General features: G+C 48.5%; 7 protein-coding genes across 7 annotated transcripts; 3 read left to right on the forward strand and 4 right to left on the reverse strand.

Annotated features, from left to right (window-relative positions):
- Nucleotides 1-28: 28 nt before the first annotated feature.
- FOBCDRAFT_166589 (adenylate kinase-domain-containing protein) lies at nt 29-1,559 on the reverse strand. The gene is made up of 4 exons (XM_031188144.3): nt 1,213-1,559; nt 1,103-1,155; nt 876-1,030; nt 29-766 (listed from the first exon to the last, which is right to left on the reverse strand). The coding sequence occupies exons 1-4, from the start codon at nt 1,358-1,360 to the stop codon at nt 352-354; spliced, it is 771 nt and encodes a 256-aa protein (XP_031035409.2). The 5' UTR covers nt 1,361-1,559; the 3' UTR covers nt 29-351.
- Nucleotides 1,560-3,255: 1,696 nt separating this feature from the next.
- FOBCDRAFT_229840 (maintenance of mitochondrial structure and function-domain-containing protein) lies at nt 3,256-4,784 on the forward strand. Its single transcript, XM_031188140.3, has 3 exons — nt 3,256-3,625; nt 3,685-3,956; nt 4,014-4,784. The coding sequence occupies exons 1-3, from the start codon at nt 3,439-3,441 to the stop codon at nt 4,587-4,589; spliced, it is 1,035 nt and encodes a 344-aa protein (XP_031035405.2). The 5' UTR covers nt 3,256-3,438; the 3' UTR covers nt 4,590-4,784.
- FOBCDRAFT_229841 (uncharacterized protein) lies at nt 4,785-5,667 on the reverse strand. The gene has a single exon (XM_059609817.1). The coding sequence runs from the start codon at nt 5,616-5,618 to the stop codon at nt 4,818-4,820; it is 801 nt and encodes a 266-aa protein (XP_059467769.1). The 5' UTR covers nt 5,619-5,667; the 3' UTR covers nt 4,785-4,817.
- Nucleotides 5,658-7,176, reverse strand: FOBCDRAFT_229842 (Coproporphyrinogen III oxidase). Its single transcript, XM_031188142.3, has 2 exons — nt 6,930-7,176; nt 5,658-6,874 (listed from the first exon to the last, which is right to left on the reverse strand). Exons 1-2 carry the CDS (start codon nt 7,134-7,136, stop codon nt 5,855-5,857), a joined length of 1,227 nt encoding a protein of 408 aa, XP_031035407.3. The 5' UTR covers nt 7,137-7,176; the 3' UTR covers nt 5,658-5,854.
- A 1,580-nt stretch (nt 7,177-8,756) lies between these two features.
- Nucleotides 8,757-10,106, forward strand: FOBCDRAFT_263412 (autophagy protein Atg8 ubiquitin like-domain-containing protein; the record flags this gene model as incomplete). The annotated part of the gene is made up of 4 exons (XM_031188139.3): nt 8,757-9,242; nt 9,390-9,607; nt 9,661-9,711; nt 9,962-10,106. The coding sequence occupies exons 1-4, from the start codon at nt 9,153-9,155 to the stop codon at nt 10,104-10,106; spliced, it is 504 nt and encodes a 167-aa protein (XP_031035404.2). The 5' UTR covers nt 8,757-9,152.
- Nucleotides 10,107-10,324: 218 nt separating this feature from the next.
- On the reverse strand, nt 10,325-11,487 carry FOBCDRAFT_278256 (S-adenosyl-L-methionine-dependent methyltransferase; the record flags this gene model as incomplete). Its single annotated transcript, XM_031188137.3, has 4 exons — nt 10,325-10,490; nt 10,545-10,662; nt 10,721-11,277; nt 11,339-11,487. The coding sequence occupies 4 exons, from the start codon at nt 11,485-11,487 to the stop codon at nt 10,325-10,327; spliced, it is 990 nt and encodes a 329-aa protein (XP_031035402.3).
- A 2,841-nt stretch (nt 11,488-14,328) lies between these two features.
- FOBCDRAFT_297372 (uncharacterized protein) lies at nt 14,329-16,571 on the forward strand (the record flags this gene model as incomplete). The annotated part of the gene is made up of 1 exon (XM_031188136.3): nt 14,329-16,571. One exon carries the CDS (start codon nt 14,329-14,331, stop codon nt 16,525-16,527), a length of 2,199 nt encoding a protein of 732 aa, XP_031035401.2. The 3' UTR covers nt 16,528-16,571.
- Between the last annotated feature and the right edge of the window lie 671 nt (nt 16,572-17,242).

Below are 17,242 nucleotides of genomic sequence, written 5' to 3' on the forward strand. Positions count from 1 at the left end.
TCACGAGAAACAGTTAGGCCAGATATAGTTAACGCTTCGAAAGCCAACTTTCTGTTGGTTGGAAACTATTGTAAAAAGACATTTTGATACATGGCTAATCGTCGTCCAAAGTAGGTAGCTTTTTCCACACATGGCCAAACAAGACCGCACCGCAGACAAACCCTCTACCTTTTAACGCCTCTTTTGCCTGGAAGATTGGACTCTCCACTCTCCCTTTCGCCTCCCCCAGTTTACAGTTCATACCGTTCATATATCCAAGACGAGCTGGCTTTTATTTTCACTCAGCATTCGTCTTGTTGCCTCAGCCGCACCAAATGGCAGCTGGGAGAAGTCAACCACTCCGGGCAGAATTTAAGCTCGCTTCTCGTTAAGGACCTTAAGCATGTTCTTCCACACTTGGCCAGGTTCTTGGCTGGCGTCGAGGCCGCTCCAAATACCAGTCTTCTTGTAGTAACCCACAACAGGGGCGGTCTGCTTGTGGTAGGTAACAAGACGCTTCTTCAGAGCCTCAGCGTTGTCGTCACTTCGCTGGATAAGAGGCTCGCCAGTAATGTCGTCCTTCATGTACTCCTTGGGAGGGTTGAAGGTGGTGTGATATGAGCGTCCGGAAGCGGGGTGGACTAATCGTCCAGTGATACGGGCAACGAGAAGAGAGTCGTCGATCTGGAGCTCGACGGCATGCTGGAGCTTCTGGTTACGCTCTGTGAGCATGGCATCGAGGCTCTCGGCCTGGGGGACAGTTCGAGGGAAACCATCGAGGATGAAACTGAAGCGCGAATTATTAGTATCCTGTTTCGTCGATCACGTCGGTGTAGATCGAGATTTGCGGGCTCAAAACGTCTGGAACCCGAAAACCGTGGAATAATGCAACTCACCCGCCCTGGCACTCCTTGTTGCTGTTAAGCTCCTCCTTAATCATGCCAATCATGATGTCGTCGCTGACCAGACCGCCCGCATCCATGATCTTCTTGGCCTCGACACCGAGAGGGGTCTTCTTAGCGACCTGGGATCGCAGCATGTCACCGGTAGCCTGCGCAAGAAAAATACATGTTAGAAGGCCGAGACTTTGAATGGCTGTGTTTTGCGACGCGAATTAACGTACCAAGTGACAGCAAGAGAAGCGCTCCTTGATCTTGGGGGCCTGGGTTCCCTTTCCTGGGAAGCACAGTTAGTAAAAGACTAAGCGAGCATTTGCGGCGCAAAAACACTCACCAGCACCAGGAGGACCGATGAGGATCATTCGGATCTCTTCAGTAGAGACGGGGCCGCCGGTGGCTCGCGCCTCGAGCTTCTTGATGCGAGTGTCAATGGTGCTAATAACATCCTTGAGCTGCTTAAGCTCGTCCTCAATGAAACCCATTGTTGCGGTTGCGGAAGATGAATTTGGAACTGGAACTTGTTCTGGCGGGCAATTGGAAGAGATCTTGGGAGATCCAGAGAAGCAAAGATGAAATTGACGAGAGACTTTGTTCTTTGGTGTGAGGCTGAGGGGATCGAAGTGGGAGAAGAGAGAGAAAAAAGCGAGGAACAAAGTCAAGACAGGGAAATCTTGAGTGCGTAGCCGGAGGACGGGAGGTTTGGGGGAGAAGCTTTAGCGAGCTGTGATTGGTCAACTGAGACCGTTTCTGCTGGAGCGATGATGATGGGGGTACACCCCTGTAATTAACCTGCCGGGGATACGCCTTGGGCTTGAGGTGAGAACAATCGTGGCTTTTGATATTTACGGATATTCATATATTTGTGTAGATAAACAGAGGCAGTTTTGTGAACTCTGGATAATTGGTATTGCTTAGATTTGTTTGGTACAGCGTTAATTTGTAAGTAACGTCTTCAGGGCTCAAAACATGCACATCAATACCCCAAAAGCAAGCTTTCAATCACAGGCTGGGGACAAGGTACTCGGTACAGCTGCGGCGTTATAGAGACCACCACCTGTTCGTAACACGACCAAGCTCCAACAATAACATTACTTGACATGTATAAATTTAAATACGGTGAGAACGTGTGGCCTTCCAGCATGAGCCATTGTAATTGCTATAACTTCCCAGCTATAAGCATCGCTATCATCCCAGGTCTTCAATCCTTCATCTATATACATCACCGATATACAGATACCTAGGGTAGTTCGCAACTTGTCTCAACAACAGCCGTATCCGGAACATGCCCGTTTTGCCTCATCTCACTATACTCCAGGATGCTATGACCGTACTTGGCCGAAGCCAATAGCGGAAGGTCAGCTTACAACTGCCATAACGCAACGGAGTTTGTTCGGTCGCCAGGACCGAGGTTCAGAGAGTTGGGATGCCACCGGCCCCTTTGATCCGGTATATCCCCGCCGGTTCAACAATTCAAGAATAACTCTCTTAGCATTTCATCTGTTGCAGAAAAACGGCCACACCTCGGTCTACATACAACTGGCCTCCTCGTTTGTCCTTTCACGGCTAGCAACACTCGTGCAAGGAACGACTATCGGTAGTTAGTATCGCTGCACGAGTGTCTTCGTTCTGTTATATCCTATTCGAGTAGTAGTGACATGGCACCCTCGTAACTCAACGCTTGCGCCCACGTGTAGGTGTGTTAATAGCCGGCATTAGCACGTTAGCCTCCATCTTTCCGCTCTCCTACAGATGTCCCGAAGCCAAGTCTAGAGTCTATAGTGATGGCATCATCATATACAATTTCGTATTGGACCCTGCTTCTTCAATGGTTCTTCCCTCAATATGTACATCCTTATTACCGTACTCCGGTTCGCACCGAGGCCCAAGTGGGCGGCAATCTCACCAGAATCGAGTCGCTTACCATAAGTGGAAGATCTGGCCACGCTATGCCGGATTCAGCAAATAAGTGTTGGCCTGGTACTTGAATTTGACTCCTTAAAAGACACCATCGTCTTGCTTATTGTGAGTTTGCCTGTATATGTAATTCCCTAGGATGATGACCTAGGTAGGTCACTATCCATCTAACCAAATGTAGCTTCAGATTTGGTATTGTAACACAGGTCGATTCAACCGTTCATCTGCCTATGATGTCAGTAGTACAATCAACAAAAAAGCAACGCTACTCTCTCTGTTTATTCACTAGTCCAAATTTGAAGATTCTTGCTTTTCTTTGTTCAGGGGCCTGTGCTTTCAATTCTCTTGGTCACGATGCCGCTTAGTTCATGACATGTGGCTGAATGGCTGACTGTGGCTGCTTCCACGTGATATGGTACTGCAAGGCTTGAGCCTGAAGTCTCCAAGGTGCCTGGCCCAATCGGGAGCTAAGCTTCCCCAAGAAGGCAGCCTCAAGACTACGTACGTGCGGCCACAATAATCACTGCATCAACATCACGACTCTACCTCCAATTTTACCGCGCCTGCACGACTACGATCGCGCATTGATTTATACCTCTACACAGTTCAGCATCCGTCGTAATAGATATACATTGACGAAGCAACGATGCCTACTACAACAGCAGAAACCCTCTCCCTCGTTACTCGAAACGTCACCGTTGCGCCCCTCGTCCTTCTCTCAGCCGTCGACCACTACAACCGAACTGTTTCTACCAAGACAAAGCGACGAGTAGTTGGTGTTCTTTTAGGACAAAATGATGGAAACGACGTGAGAGTGTCAAACAGTTTTGCTGGTGTGTTATCCTAGTATCATGGGACCGTAAGTTGGGCCGCGCTTACAATTGTCACACAGTTCCCTTCGAGGAGGATGAGAAGGACCCTTCAGTATGGTTCCTTGACCACAACTACGTCGAGTCAATGAACGACATGTTCAAGAAGGTCAACGCCCGAGAGAAGCTCATAGGATGGTACCACACTGGTCCCAAGCTACGTGCATCCGATTTGGAAATCAACGAACTCTTCAAGCGCTACACACCCAACCCTCTGCTCGTTATTGTCGATGTTCAGCCCAAGGAGTCGGGAGTTCCTACAGATGCTTACTTCGCCGTTGACGAGATCAAGGACGTATGTTGACAAGCCTTCCTGATTTCAGGCCCCCAGCCAGCTACTGACACTCACTAGGACGGCACAACCACTGCCCGAACATTTGTTCACACTCCTTCCGTTATCGAGGCTGAGGAAGCAGAGGAGATTGGCGTTGAGCACCTGCTAAGAGATATCCGCGATGTGGCCGCCGGCACATTGTCCACACGAGTCACAAACCAGCTTCAATCACTCCAGGGCTTGCACCTGCGCCTTCGAGATATCGGCACATACCTCCAGAAGGTTCTCGACAAGCAACTACCAGTAAACCACGCGATCCTCGGAAATTTGCAGGATGTCTTCAACCTGCTGCCTAATCTCTCGACACCCGAAGGAGATGGCAAGTCTGGCGGTGGCGAGTTGGCATATGCGATGAGCGTCAAGACCAACGACCAGCTTATGGCTATTTACCTGAGCAGTCTGATCCGCGCCATCACAGCATTCCACGATCTGATTGAGAACAAGATCCAGAACAGACAACAGCAGGAGGAGAAGGAGGCTAAGAAGGAAGAGATCAATGGCAAGGATGAGAAGAAGGAGGGCGCCAATGGTTCAAGTGGTGATTCCAAGGAGGGCACGGAAAAGGACAAGGAGAACAAGGAGACTAAGAAATAAGGAACAAAGACAAAAGACCTGGCAGATGAACTAAACTTGGACTGAGGCTCTTTGGCGTCTGGCGGAAGGGGGAACCACGGCAATATCCTGGCCAAAGGTCACGGCAAAAGCGCCTTTGTACATTGATCATATCAAACTGGATTATTAGAGGACGGAGCGCGGATAATACATACTGGACAAATACGTCTTGAGAGACGGGTCTTTCGATACTGCTATGATGAACCATATTTACAAGTTGGCTACGATACCAGCCATTTCATCTTTTGATACAACCCGATCCTCAACACACATGCCGAGCATTTCTGACCACTTATCCACAAGTAAGCATGCAAGTAGGTGTTTGCAACATGGAGGAGCATCTCCCCGTAGATCCATACTCATGCCTCCAAAGGACCACTCTCCATCTTCAGTTGGTAACTTCTGTACTTGGTTCGTAGTTGAGACAGCATGAGCATGAGCTGGGAAAGCATCCAACGTAAAGCTCGGACATGTGCAATTCCACGCATCAAGATGCACAACGTAGCGCTTCGATGATGTACTGAAGTCTCGCGTGCGGCGTGAAAGTGTTGTAGCGAGAGAGCGAACAAGAAACATGTCGTTCTTTATCTTATCTGATGAAATCCCATCTTGAAGCTCCTCATTTCGCACTAGCCTGATGACGAGACCCCGATCGAGAAGATCCAGCGCTGGGAGCAGAAGAGTTGGGAACAGCACATGGAGAGTTAATAGTAGAGGCCGTTGAGAGGGGAGAATGGCTTGTAAGGGTGATAATGTGGGTTGTTGAGCGGCCCGAAGTGGCTGCGCTGATGATATGTCTTCTGCGGTGGTCGATGGCGCGATATTGGAGACAGAACTTATGAGGGATGTAATCAACTGGCGATGGGAGGGGAGAGGCTCCATTGCCGTGGAGTTGACGAGTGCTTTTGCATGGTTCGATGAATGATGTTGAAGGAAGAAGCCTAGTCTCCACGTTTGAGATGAGTGGTGATATTCAATGACAGCCAAAAGTGTCAGCTCAAGAATACGCATCAACTTCCACAAGAATCACCAGTTCAACGAACCATTTCATGAATTATATGAATTATTTTGATTTTTTTTTTTTAATATTCTCATATCGGACAACTTGTCCGTCTTTTTGTATCTAATAGCCTGCACCACCCTGGGTGTCCCCATCTATGATCCTCGCATATGATACACTAAACAATCGCTCGACCTCATGCTTTCACACAAATAAATTTCCTCTCTTAGATCAAAAGAGCAGTAACTCAAACCCACTCCTTGGGGTCCCTGAGGACATCAACCAGGCGCTGCTCCCTGCTCTTAGGCTCAGGCTCATGCATGTACTTCCAGCCAGCCGTCAACGGCAAGCTCATAAGGATACTCTCGACCCTTGATCCAGGGGTGTTCAGGCCAAATGCTGTACCACGGTCGTGCACCAAGTTGAACTCGACGTACTTGCCACGGCGCAGCTGCTGCCAATCCTTCTCTGCCTCAGTGTAGGGCATATCCTTGCGCTTCTCGATGATGGGAATGTAAGAGGGCAGGAAGGCTTTGAGGCAGTCCTGGACAAAGGAAAAGGTGTTCTCGCGATCGCGCTCAGTCTCATCGAGGTCGTCGAAGAAGATGCCACCAATACCACGGGCCTCGCCTCGATGCTTGTTGTAGAAGTACTCATCGCACCACTTCTTGAATCGTGGGTAGTAGTCCTTGTCGTGAGCGTCGCAAGCTGCCTTGATCGTCTTGTGGAAGTGAATGGCATCCTCATCGAAGAGGTAAGAGGGTGTCAAATCACAACCGCCACCGAACCACCATGCTTGAGATGTACCGTCGGGGTTGGCTGTCTCAAAGTATCGGTAGTTAAGGTGGACCGTAGGGGCCATAGGGTTGTAAGGATGCAGAACCATGCTGAGGCCTGCAGCGAAGAAGTCGATCGACTCCATGCTGGGGTCTATGGTTTTGTGGTTTGCGCGCATCTTCTCAATGGCAGGCTTGGGGAGCGAGCCGTAGACGACACTCACGCCAAGACCAGCCTTCTCGAAGACGTTGCCTTCTTGAAGAACACAGGTTGTGCCACCGCCGCCATTGGGGCGCTCCCACTCGTCCTTGCGAAACTTTTTGCCATCAACTCTCTCGAGCTCGGCGACAATCAGAGCCTGCTGCTCCCGAATAAACTTTTCCATGCGCAGACGCATAGGCGAGTCTTCGTTGACGCCAGACTCTCGCTTCTTCTGGGCATCGCGGTCGGCGAGAGTGGAGGGGTCGGCGTTAATAGGTTCCATTTCGGCCTGAGAGCGATAAAGTTAGCAATTGAGCTTCTGTTGTTCGAGGAAATGCATGTACCATCTTGTAAGCTAAAGGGGCGACTGTACCGAGGGCGACAGCAGCGAGCCACAGAGGAGAGTAGTTGAAGTAAGAGGTTCGTGAAGCTTTAGGACCGGCAGAACTAGACAGCCAGCGTCCTGTAGAAGCGAATTGGGTTCTTGGGAAGCGTGTAGAAGGAGATGCAAGGTACGCAGCAAGGCGCTGGGAAGGCCGTCTGGCAGCCATGATATTATATATTTGGGCAATGCAACCCGAGGACCCGGGAAACAGTAGCGGCAAAACAAGGCCGAAGGCCGAGAACGAATACAGAAAGAGAGACAGAAAGGATACGACGATCAGGCGTTTCGGATGAGGCCACTTGCGAGTGCCAGGATGCGACAGTACGGTACAGGTACCTCTTGTTAGGTTTAAAGTCTCTATGAGAACGACTGGGAACTCGGGTGATAGTCAGAATCGAATGTTCGGCAATTGGCTGACTGAGTCTAAGGGACTTGGTAGTGTGGAGCGGCACCCGACAATGTCTGCTCCGGTGGCCGGCCGGTGCCGAGGGCGGTCAAAATCAACGCACCACTCGGGGGTACTAGGCCACTGTAGCTCCGTTTGCTCCTATAATTCGTGTAGAGCTTCTCCGGGCGATGAGATCAGTTGGAAAAAATTCGAGAAAATCTGTAGAATAAGCATGATTTCTCTCGTGATGTGGATGTTGCAGTGTGGCTGACAGGGAAGGCCTCAGTTGTCAAACTTTCAATTTGGTGCATCGGCAAGGGAAGGCAAGAAAACTTAGGACCTTTATCCTAAGTGACGAAAATACTTAGGTAAGTTTAGTGTATCTTAGTCGATCTTTAGACCGGTTGATTTTGGCACCCTTCCTTAACGTCAGAAGTTTTATCCCCCCCCCCCCCCCCCGAGGATCGGTAACTGGTATCCATGCGAAGTGGCGCTGATAACTGGGCTGTCACTGAAGAACATAGAACTTCTATTGTTCCTGACTAGACTCTTTGATACAGAAGCTGAATTACGACTAAAGAGTTATAACTTGCAGATATACACCAACTCAGTGACACATGCAACCAACATGATGCTTCACCATTTGGTTGTCCATCTGTAAGGCCTATATATTTTGCCAAGTAGATGGTACTGTAGTAAGATGGTCGCAGTTGCATTAAAAGTCCAACAACTCCCGTTGTGATGAATGGTCAGCAGAGAAACTTTGCTTCACCAATCCTAACTTTTGGTACTCTATTTGTTTCACCATGCAAACTTTCAGAGGATGGTGCAGTTCGTAAAAAACTTCGAGATGAAGACAGCTCAAGATTTAGTAACACTTTGAGTTTTTCTTGACTCTACCTCAGTGAGACAATCAAGACGGCCAAGTCATGATTCATTGGTAAACATATACTTTGGCCAATACCCAATTGTAATTCACAACATCAAGAACCCTGAAGGAGCTGATGGACATGGGCACGTTTGCAGCTCAAGCTGCTTATTAGTATGCATCAGCTTAGACTAACCCTCTCCCGGATAGTGAATCGTTGTACCTTAAAACCACTCTAACGTTGCCCGTCACTCGGATCCCGGTGATAGATCCTCGACGTCTTTGTCATGAATTAATGACCAGCATGAAATAGGATTTCATTCCAAGTGATTAATTGTTTGTTAAGGTTCCCTCACAAACTCGATCCTGTGACGAGACAGTGCGACGTGACTTGCTGCTTCCCCGCCATTGTTGCCTCGCGGGGCCTCTTGTGATTCACCGAGCACCATTGATCTAGACCGTTTATAGTTTAGCTCAATAGCCCCGCGCCTGTCTCTCTCCCATCACTGCTTGTCCTCCTGCCGCTTGATGCCCGCCTAGCCCCCCTTCTGAGTGAGCGTGCCGCCTGCCCTGTGCCTGTGTCCTCCCTGCAGCTCTGAACCTGTCTGCGCCTGGGTACCTAGTAAGGTTGCTTGCTGCCTTCCGCCTCGACCGCTCATCTGTGTGCCAGTGTCTGTGTCAGTGCCACTGCCACCTTCTGCCTGTGACTCTCTGCTCTTCCTCATTCTTCTTCTGCCTGACGCAAGCAAATCGTAACCTAAACCTTTTTCTCATTTTACCTTATCTATCGCCAACTCCATCTTCTTTTTTCCCTTTTCATACTTTCCCGAATTTTCCGCTGCCACAAGTCAACCATCCCAGCAGCTTGATTCCACCATCGATACCACTCTTACCGCCTCTACAACTTATCAACCACCACTGTCAACATGCGCAGCAAGTTCAAGGACGAGCATCCCTTCGAGAAGCGCAAGGCTGAGGCCGAGCGCATTCGACAGAAGTACTCTGACCGCATTCCCGTACGTAATTTACCAGTCGCTTTGATTTGGACTCAAGTTAGGGCTCCAACTTGGCAATGAGAGAATGGCGCGCGCGTGTAATCGTGCAGTGACCGCTTATTCCGTCCGTTTCTTTACCACGATAGAATGCTAACATGTTACAAATAGGTTATTTGCGAAAAGGTCGAGAAGAGTGACATCGCGACCATCGACAAGAAGAAGTACCTTGTCCCCGCCGATTTGACCGTCGGTCAGTTCGTCTACGTCATCCGCAAGCGAATCAAGCTCTCCCCCGAGAAGGCCATCTTCATCTTCGTTGACGAGGTGCTTCCCCCAACGGCCGCCCTCATGAGCAGCATCTACGAGGAACACAAGGATGAGGACGGGTACGTTCTCCACACAACTGTTGGAGAAAGCAACTTGCTGACATGACCTATAGTTTCCTATACATTACCTACTCCGGCGAGAACACCTTCGGTGATGCTTGGGAGTAAGCTGTGTGGAATCGGTTCTATATCCCACCTCGAGAATGATGAAGGCGTTACGGTCGTATTTGGGTGAATATTCGTTGGTCACTGGTTATGTTCACGTTATCTTTTGAGTCCGTACTTCAGACTTCGATAGAGTGTCTGCTGCTCTTTCTGGCAACACGTCTGTTTACTCGCTCGATCTAGCAATGCAGCTACGGTTCGAAGTGCTTTCCCCCCCCTTTTCCGAATTATCAGGTTTATTTTGATCAGTGACACAATTTTCCGAGTCTTTGAATATGGTATCAGAAACAATGTACAAGCAGCTCATGGTACAGTCACGCCGAGCGGAACTCCCACGAGAACCAAGATTAGGCAGCTGCAGCTATCACCTGATTACCCCAACTTGGAACCGTGAGCGCTAGCACGCCATGTGCCTGAATGGCTTGTCAGCCGTGATCGGCATTTATGTCTACAAATACTGAACTTGTCACTGATAAGGTAACTTGTGATAACTTGCGAGAGTGCCGTTTACAGCTTATAAAACCTCTGAATAATTTAATGATATATCAAGGATAAGATGTCACGATTTTTAGATTTTGAGGCAACATCGCGCTGATTCTCACAGCCCATGCCTCATACCATTTCCTTATAGAATACCATGACAGCGTAGCGAAAAGAGCCATTAGCATAACCCCGTCTCATTGCGCGAAATGACTGCAAGAAAGCAATACCGTCCCGGCCTTGAGTAAACGCAAATGCCCAAAGAGATGGGTTCTGCACAAGTGACCAAGTAATGTCCCTAAACATATGAGTGTAAGCTCATGATCAACAGTCAGATATAAGATGTTCGCACCATGTCTTTCGGACCTGTTGACTGATATCCTTTGGCTCAGACAAGACTTTAAGCCCGGCCTTCTTCGCGAGATCGACGTACCCTTGCTGGGTACAGAGGGGTGGGAGTAGCATGCCATCTGCACTCAATTTAAGTTCATGAACACATGAATACGAATATCTCGCATGTAACCTTACCTTCAATAGGCTTGATATCATTGATAAAAGTTGTATCGTCAACATCTTCGTCCTTGAACCAATCTGCCAATACCAACTTGCCTCCAGGCTTGAGTACTTTCATCACATTCTCAAAGAATAACGCCTTGTTTGGAAAATGGCTAAGAGCTTCACTTATCCATACTGCATCGAAGGTGCCCTGCTGGTCGCTGAAGAAGTCGCCCATCTTCTCGGCGTCAAGCTCGAGAAATTTGACTTTTCCCTCGCCGAGTTTGGTGAAACCATTGTCATCTGACACATCAGACGAAGAGGTGTCTTCGATAGCAGCTTTGGTCAGGCGATTTGCGATCTCGACTTGTTTGCTTGAGATGGTTATGCCCGTCACAGAGCTACCATGTTTGGAAGCGAGATACCGCGATGTTCCACCGATACCACAGCCAACATCAAGAACCGAGCTGTTAGATGGAAGATTTGAAATGTCGAGAAGGAGCTGAATGAGATTGGCTTGAGCTTCCTCCTTTGTCTGCGTGGCTTCAGACTCTGGTGTTGGCCAGTACCCGTGATGGATATGTTCGCCCCTAGTAAGCCAGTGGGTCAGCAATCGCTAAGCTTTCTGGGAGGTAGATTGTTTTCACGTACCACAAACTCAAATAGTAGTCACTTGCAAGATCATAATGGAGCTTGATTCTGTCCTTGAGGACTTGCATAGTTGAGTGAGCGAGGCCGAGGGGAGTGTCATATTGCTTGCTCAGGTCGGTAGTTTGGTCAGACACTGCTGCGGCGGCCATGACTTCTGATGCTCGAGGTCGTACGGAAGTAAAATATTGAAGCAATTGCTCAAGCTTGTTTGCAAATTGTATATCAGAATCACACAACAACGTTTATAATGAGCTGTTGTCAGGGAGTGCGTATGTACCCCGCGCGTAAGATATGCGCATCAGTGACTGCAGGGTGACACAATCGTTTCCTCTCTGTCTCTGAAGACCATGCTGGGGAATAGGCTAGTTTACGAGAACAGAAAGAGGCTAGAGATGTTGGACAAAAGACACGCAAACACACCTCAATATGACTGTCAAAGGAGTCTAAGATTACAGTTATGTATCCCGATGGAGTTGGACAAGCTGGGTTGGTATATATGTCAAATGAGGCAACATGACTTAAAATGCCTGGTCTTACCAGTTGTAATCTGGGCCTCACTGAACCCTTTGAGATAGAGGAGACCGGTGATTATCCAAGCCAGTCTACTAAGGCAGATTTCCGAATCCTTTTATGCATCTGGTTTTCTGTAATTAAGTAGTAAAGCATACATGGTCGCTTAATAGAACTTCCTTGCGACACACACACGATTTGATCCGGACACATCAAGTTTGCGTGCACGGCTGTGACTGAATCGTCTGCTGTACTGAAGCAAGCGAAGTAGGGTTTCTTTTCTTGAAAAAATGCTGGTGACCTCCAAGGACAACAAGTTAAAGTTGTTTCTCCCTGTTGTTTCCGGACAAGCAGCAACCTGACTTGGATGATGCAGATATGTTCAACTTGCTCACTGCCACAGACAACAGGCACTCTTTATTGACTGACAACTGTTTTTAATAACAGATTTCGACGCGACAATAGAAAGCATGCTTTTAACAAAGGAATCTCATTATTTTAAGCTCTTCTGGGATCCAATGGTTGGCTGCTCAACTTGTAGACGTTCTGCCTTCAGTGGGCTCCGTTTCACTACGCGCCAAAAGAGCTACCAGCGGCTGTAACCGCAACCAATCGTTTTACACTGGAACGACCAAGACGCGACCACTTTCCGATGGCTCGATACACAAAGCGCTTCGCAAGATTGAAACTCGAACTCTATTTTGAGTACTCACAAGATGAGGAATTATTTGCTTGTCGCTCAGCATCTTTCATCAGGTCACCAACAACACAAGTTGTTGAACCAGAGGAAAACAAGACGAATGAACCCCCGCCCTATGACATCATACTCTTCAGCCCAACTTGACTACGGCTAATGAGCTTTGACTACAAACTCTATCTATCTTTAAACACCTCACTCACCTGTTCACCTGGCCCTGGCCATATCTCACCGCTGACCAAGTTTCAGAATATGCAAGACGATGATCAGAAACAAATCCAGCCAACCCGTAACTCTTTCCAGAAAATCCTGTTTCAACTACAACTCATCAAGTGGCGATTTATTTGGACGAGATCGGCGGTTACCGACCACGTGAACCCCTGTCAACGAGGGCCCTGAAGAGAGACCCTTAGACCTATATGGGCTACTTGGGGAAGTTCTTCACCAGGGTCCAGGGGCTTCAACGGTGAAGAGGCCCCTGTTTGGAAGCTTGATTGGCTGCCAGCCCTGGTAACTCCAACGACATCCTGGTGCGCCACCTCGAAAAAACATTTACCACCAAGAAATGTTCTGGTGATGATCATAGCCTTTTGAAATCATTTCTCGGAGGACCCTGCTTTTTCTAGTGACCTACACGATGGCATTTACGGCGCAGTTACATTAGCCAAATAGCCAGCATATCGGAATCAGTCGACAGCTCCGCCACTGCGCTCATGGCTTCAGGCTGGGGTTTCATGGGAAACAGCTTGCAATGGCGTCACCCGCTTGGACTACCAAGATGTGCCGCCTTCCTATCAGTTATATGCCCATACTCTTCGCCGCCAACTGATGGTGAGGTTTGGAATGCTGGGCACCACTCACCTTATCGCTCCACGGTGTTCCCCTTGCACTCTGCGTGAGTCACTATATATCTATACTTCAACTCGCACCCCATTCACTTGGAGGCTGCAGCAGTTGATGCCATGATATTGCGAGTACAGTGCTACCTACAGTACCTTTCTCATTGTGCAAGTCCTCTACGGAGCGGCCTTATAACATTCAACCCATGCTTGAGGCGGTTGGGCCACTCAAAGCGACAAGTCGAACAAGTCAAGCAACCTCGCACCTATAGCCAGCTCAACCGTATCCTCAACTCAACTCAAGCTCAACCTCAGCTGTTAATCTAATACAAACGCTACCTACCTCACTATCCTTGCGGTCCGTTTGCTCTTGGCTCGGTTTCGGAACCGTTTGTGTTCAGGCCTTTGCTAGCATCGTGACTGGTCACCAGTATAGGCGGGCGCTTAGCTCACTCAACTCAACCTCACTCTCGTACCCTAAGCGCTGCCGCCAGAATTGTCAAAGGCGTTTCTGTTACAGCTGATTTCTATTGGAATTTGTTATTCATTGGATACTCTATTTGTGGAGTGAGTCAGGTATGTTTTGCGTCAAAGCTTTCTCAATCACTCTCTCTTATTGTTGCTATTCCCCTTCCTATTGTTCTATTGTTCGGCCTTTTCTTTCACTCATACACAATCGCACTTCAACCTTGCACAATCAACATGGAATCATAGACGATAGACTGGAAATATTTTTTGCTCACGGCCGTCATTTCCTTTGTCCCATTTCTTTCATCTTTCATCTTGGGCTCTTTACCTAATTAATCTTTGTCCCTTCGTCGTGTAAATCATCATCACATCTCACTCGAACCCAGCCTCCTCTTCCTTCGGTCTTCGCATTTTTCTACTTATACAATCTCATACAAACTTAATCGTTTGCATTTACCAACAAACACAGATTCAAGATGGTCTCCTCACGGAAAGAAAACGACGACCCACCGGTCTACCCGGCCGTACCCAACTCCCTCCGGTCAGAATCATTCGAAATGACCGAGATGCGAAAAGTTCAAGAAGCTAGAGCCGATACTGCTCCAAATATTACTCCCTACCTCAGCCTCAGAGCAAGGCTCTCCCAAATATGGATGAATCGCTGGACAATTCTCCTCATCCTAGTCCTGGTCCGAGTCATGATCCTCATTGTCGATCTCAAAGAAAACGTCGGAGATGCCAAAGTTAAAGCCCTCTCCGCCTGTACCAAAGTCGAAGATGTTGGCAGCGCCATGGCCTCCATGCCTCATTACCTCTCTAGGGGCGTAAACGAACTCGCAGCCTCTGGAATCGAAAAGTCAGTCGATGCCATGGTGTACTTGCTCGACCTGGTCCTTGTCGGCGTCAAGAACATGATCGTGTTCTACATCAACTTTCTAACTGCCACTTACGTGTGCCTGATTACCGCCATGGTCCACGGCAGTCTGGATGTTGTTGCCGATGTCACTGAAGGGGCAACTGAAAAGTTCAACGGCGTGATTGACAAGGCTGTGGAAAAGATAGACAGCCTCTCCAAGGAACTTGAAGATGGCATTAATAAGGTCACCAAGGGAATTGAAGACTCTGTCTTTGGAGACCTTGTTCCCGATATCCCCAAGGTTGACTTCTCCAGCCCCGTCAAGGAACTAAAGGACTTTGACATCAAGTCCGAAGATTTCGTTAAGGATGTCCGTAAATTGGAAGACGATCTCCCTGACTTCCGAGAAGTCCAGAACTTGACGGAGCAAGCCATCTCGATCCCGTTCGACTTCGTCCGCAAAGCCCTCAACGAAACTTACGGCAATTACAAATTCGATCGGGATGTCTTCCCTCTCGCCCAGAAGAAGAAGCTGACCTTCTGTTCTGAGAACACTGCTCTCAACGACTTCTTCAACAACCTGTTCGAACTTATCCACAAAGCTCGAACCATCTTCATCGCTGTCTTGATTATTCTCGCTCTGGCCGCCATTGTTCCCATGGCTTGGCTTGAGATCAGACGCTGGCGGCGACAACAGCAGCATGCTCGTCTTATTGCTCAAAACTCGTATGACCCTATGGACATTGTCTACATTGCGTCTCGACCCATGACGGCTACTGCGGGCATCAAGATCGCTTCGCACTTCAAGGGCAAGCGACAGATTCTTGTACGATGGCTTATCGCTTATGCAACATCCGTCCCAGCCCTCTTCATTCTGTCTCTTGCAATTGCTGGCTTCTTCTCTTGCTTTTGCCAGTGGCTTCTTCTCAAGGCGATTAGAGACCAAGTGCCTGCCCTCGCAGGTCAAGTCGGCGCATTTGCTGACGATGTTGTTGAGAACCTCGAAAGCGTTTCGGCTGAATGGGCCCATGATGCCAACGGCGTGATCACTGGTTTCAACAGTGAAATCAACAACGACGTCCTTGGCTATGTTACCAACGCCACGGATGCTGTTAACGACACTCTCAACACATTCATTGATACCATGAATGATGGACTTAACACTGTCTTCAAGGGAACCATCCTCCTTGACCCTATCAAGACAGTCCTTCACTGTGTTATCGGTATCAAGATCGAGAGCGTGCAAAAGGGACTCACCTGGGTTCATGACCACGCCCAGGTCAACTTCCCACTCTTCGAAAACAATACCTTCAGCGAGGGTGCGAAGGACTCGGTTGAAGGTGACTCGGAGCTTAACACGTTCCTGGCATCCCCGTCGTCCGCCACTACTGATGAGGTCACGGGGGCTGTCAAAGCAGTTACAGATTGGCTTCACGGCAAACTGATACAAGATGCTCTTATTTCTACCGGTATCCTTCTAGTGTATGTACTTGTTGTCCTCATTGGCACAGTATGGACACTTGTCGGCATGGTCTCACCAGACAAGGGCCGCGCTGAAGGTGGTATGCGCTATACTGGAGACAATAGACCGGGCTTGAGTCCTCGTGTCGGACATCATGATCCCGCCAATCCCGATGGCGCAACACACTTTCCTCGTTTTGGGTCCTCCTCTGGCGAGATAGATCACTACAGAGAAGATGCAAGCAGGCATGACGAGAAGTTCATGTCCGGTGCAACAGGGGCCCGTGCTACACAGGTGGACGGTCACCAAAGAAGCAGCTCCTACGGCTACTTAGACACGGCAAGCGGCAAATACTAGGAGTGTCGGAGCCCGATAGCCAGTTGAAGGATGATTTCTTGCAGTTTCTTTTTTTCTTACTCTGGCCCTGGCTGGACCCGCGCCGAGAGAGACGATCCTTTTCAACTGCATGAAGCGATGACTATACGGAAGGCGTCAATATAACGTATCTTGGACATGGAGGCAACTCATATTTATTTCATATGTTTCTCAATTGATATCCAGAAGGGAAAAAAAGGTAGTGGTCGTTGGATACTTGGTCTATGTTTCGTGTCTAAGGGATAGTCTTGGGTCTGGTTCGTGTTCTACATTGTTTGTGGTCATGATTTCAGCCAGATTGTTTCTAGCCCTAGAATGACACAGTAACAACAAATTGAAGGCTACAATTGCAAATATGGCTGTGTATAGTGGTGGTGATGCGGATGTGATGCATGCGTGATGAACACATGGCTATTGTGACTGCATAACAGTGCGTAGACTCCCTTTGATCAGTGAAAGTTTGTTCTGTTTCTGATCCAAAGGGTCATTCCTGATGCTAATTCAGCCCTACATGTGGCTCTTTGTTACAAACTGCTTGGCGTCGGAGCTGCTCGACAAAGAGACTCCCTCGTATGTGCCTTAGTCTTCATGTGCATGATGACTGCAGCAAAGGTAAATGCTAGATAATACCCAATCGTAATGTCCGTAATTGCTTACATAGGTAGGAGCACAAGATATGTCACACGATTCAGATGCC

This window comes from Fusarium oxysporum, chromosome VIII (assembly GCF_013085055.1).
Source record: "Fusarium oxysporum Fo47 chromosome VIII, complete sequence".
NCBI classification, from domain to species: Eukaryota; Fungi; Ascomycota; class Sordariomycetes; order Hypocreales; family Nectriaceae; genus Fusarium; species Fusarium oxysporum.

What these genes read in the sequence shown, in the direction of transcription:
- FOBCDRAFT_166589 (XM_031188144.3), bottom strand. Translation starts at nt 1,360, where the DNA reads ATGGGTTTCATTGAGGACGAGCTTAAGCAGCTCAAGGATGTTATTAGC. An exon ending in GCTTCTCTTGCTGTCACTTG is followed by an intron (nt 1,031 to 1,102) that starts GTACGTTAATTC and finishes TTTCTTGCGCAG; the next exon opens with GCTACCGGTGACATGCTGCG. An exon ending in AACAAGGAGTGCCAGGGCGG is followed by an intron (nt 767 to 875) that starts GTGAGTTGCATT and finishes TTCGCGCTTCAG; the next exon opens with TTTCATCCTCGATGGTTTCC.
- FOBCDRAFT_229840 (XM_031188140.3), top strand. Translation starts at nt 3,439, where the DNA reads ATGCCTACTACAACAGCAGAAACCCTCTCCCTCGTTACTCGAAACGTC. An exon ending in AGTGTCAAACAGTTTTGCTG is followed by an intron (nt 3,626 to 3,684) that starts GTGTGTTATCCT and finishes ATTGTCACACAG; the next exon opens with TTCCCTTCGAGGAGGATGAG. An exon ending in CCGTTGACGAGATCAAGGAC is followed by an intron (nt 3,957 to 4,013) that starts GTATGTTGACAA and finishes GACACTCACTAG; the next exon opens with GACGGCACAACCACTGCCCG.
- FOBCDRAFT_229842 (XM_031188142.3), bottom strand. Translation starts at nt 7,136, where the DNA reads ATGGCTGCCAGACGGCCTTCCCAGCGCCTTGCTGCGTACCTTGCATCT. An exon ending in CCCCTTTAGCTTACAAGATG is followed by an intron (nt 6,875 to 6,929) that starts GTACATGCATTT and finishes TATCGCTCTCAG; the next exon opens with GCCGAAATGGAACCTATTAA.
- FOBCDRAFT_229841 (XM_059609817.1), bottom strand. Translation starts at nt 5,618, where the DNA reads ATGCGTATTCTTGAGCTGACACTTTTGGCTGTCATTGAATATCACCAC.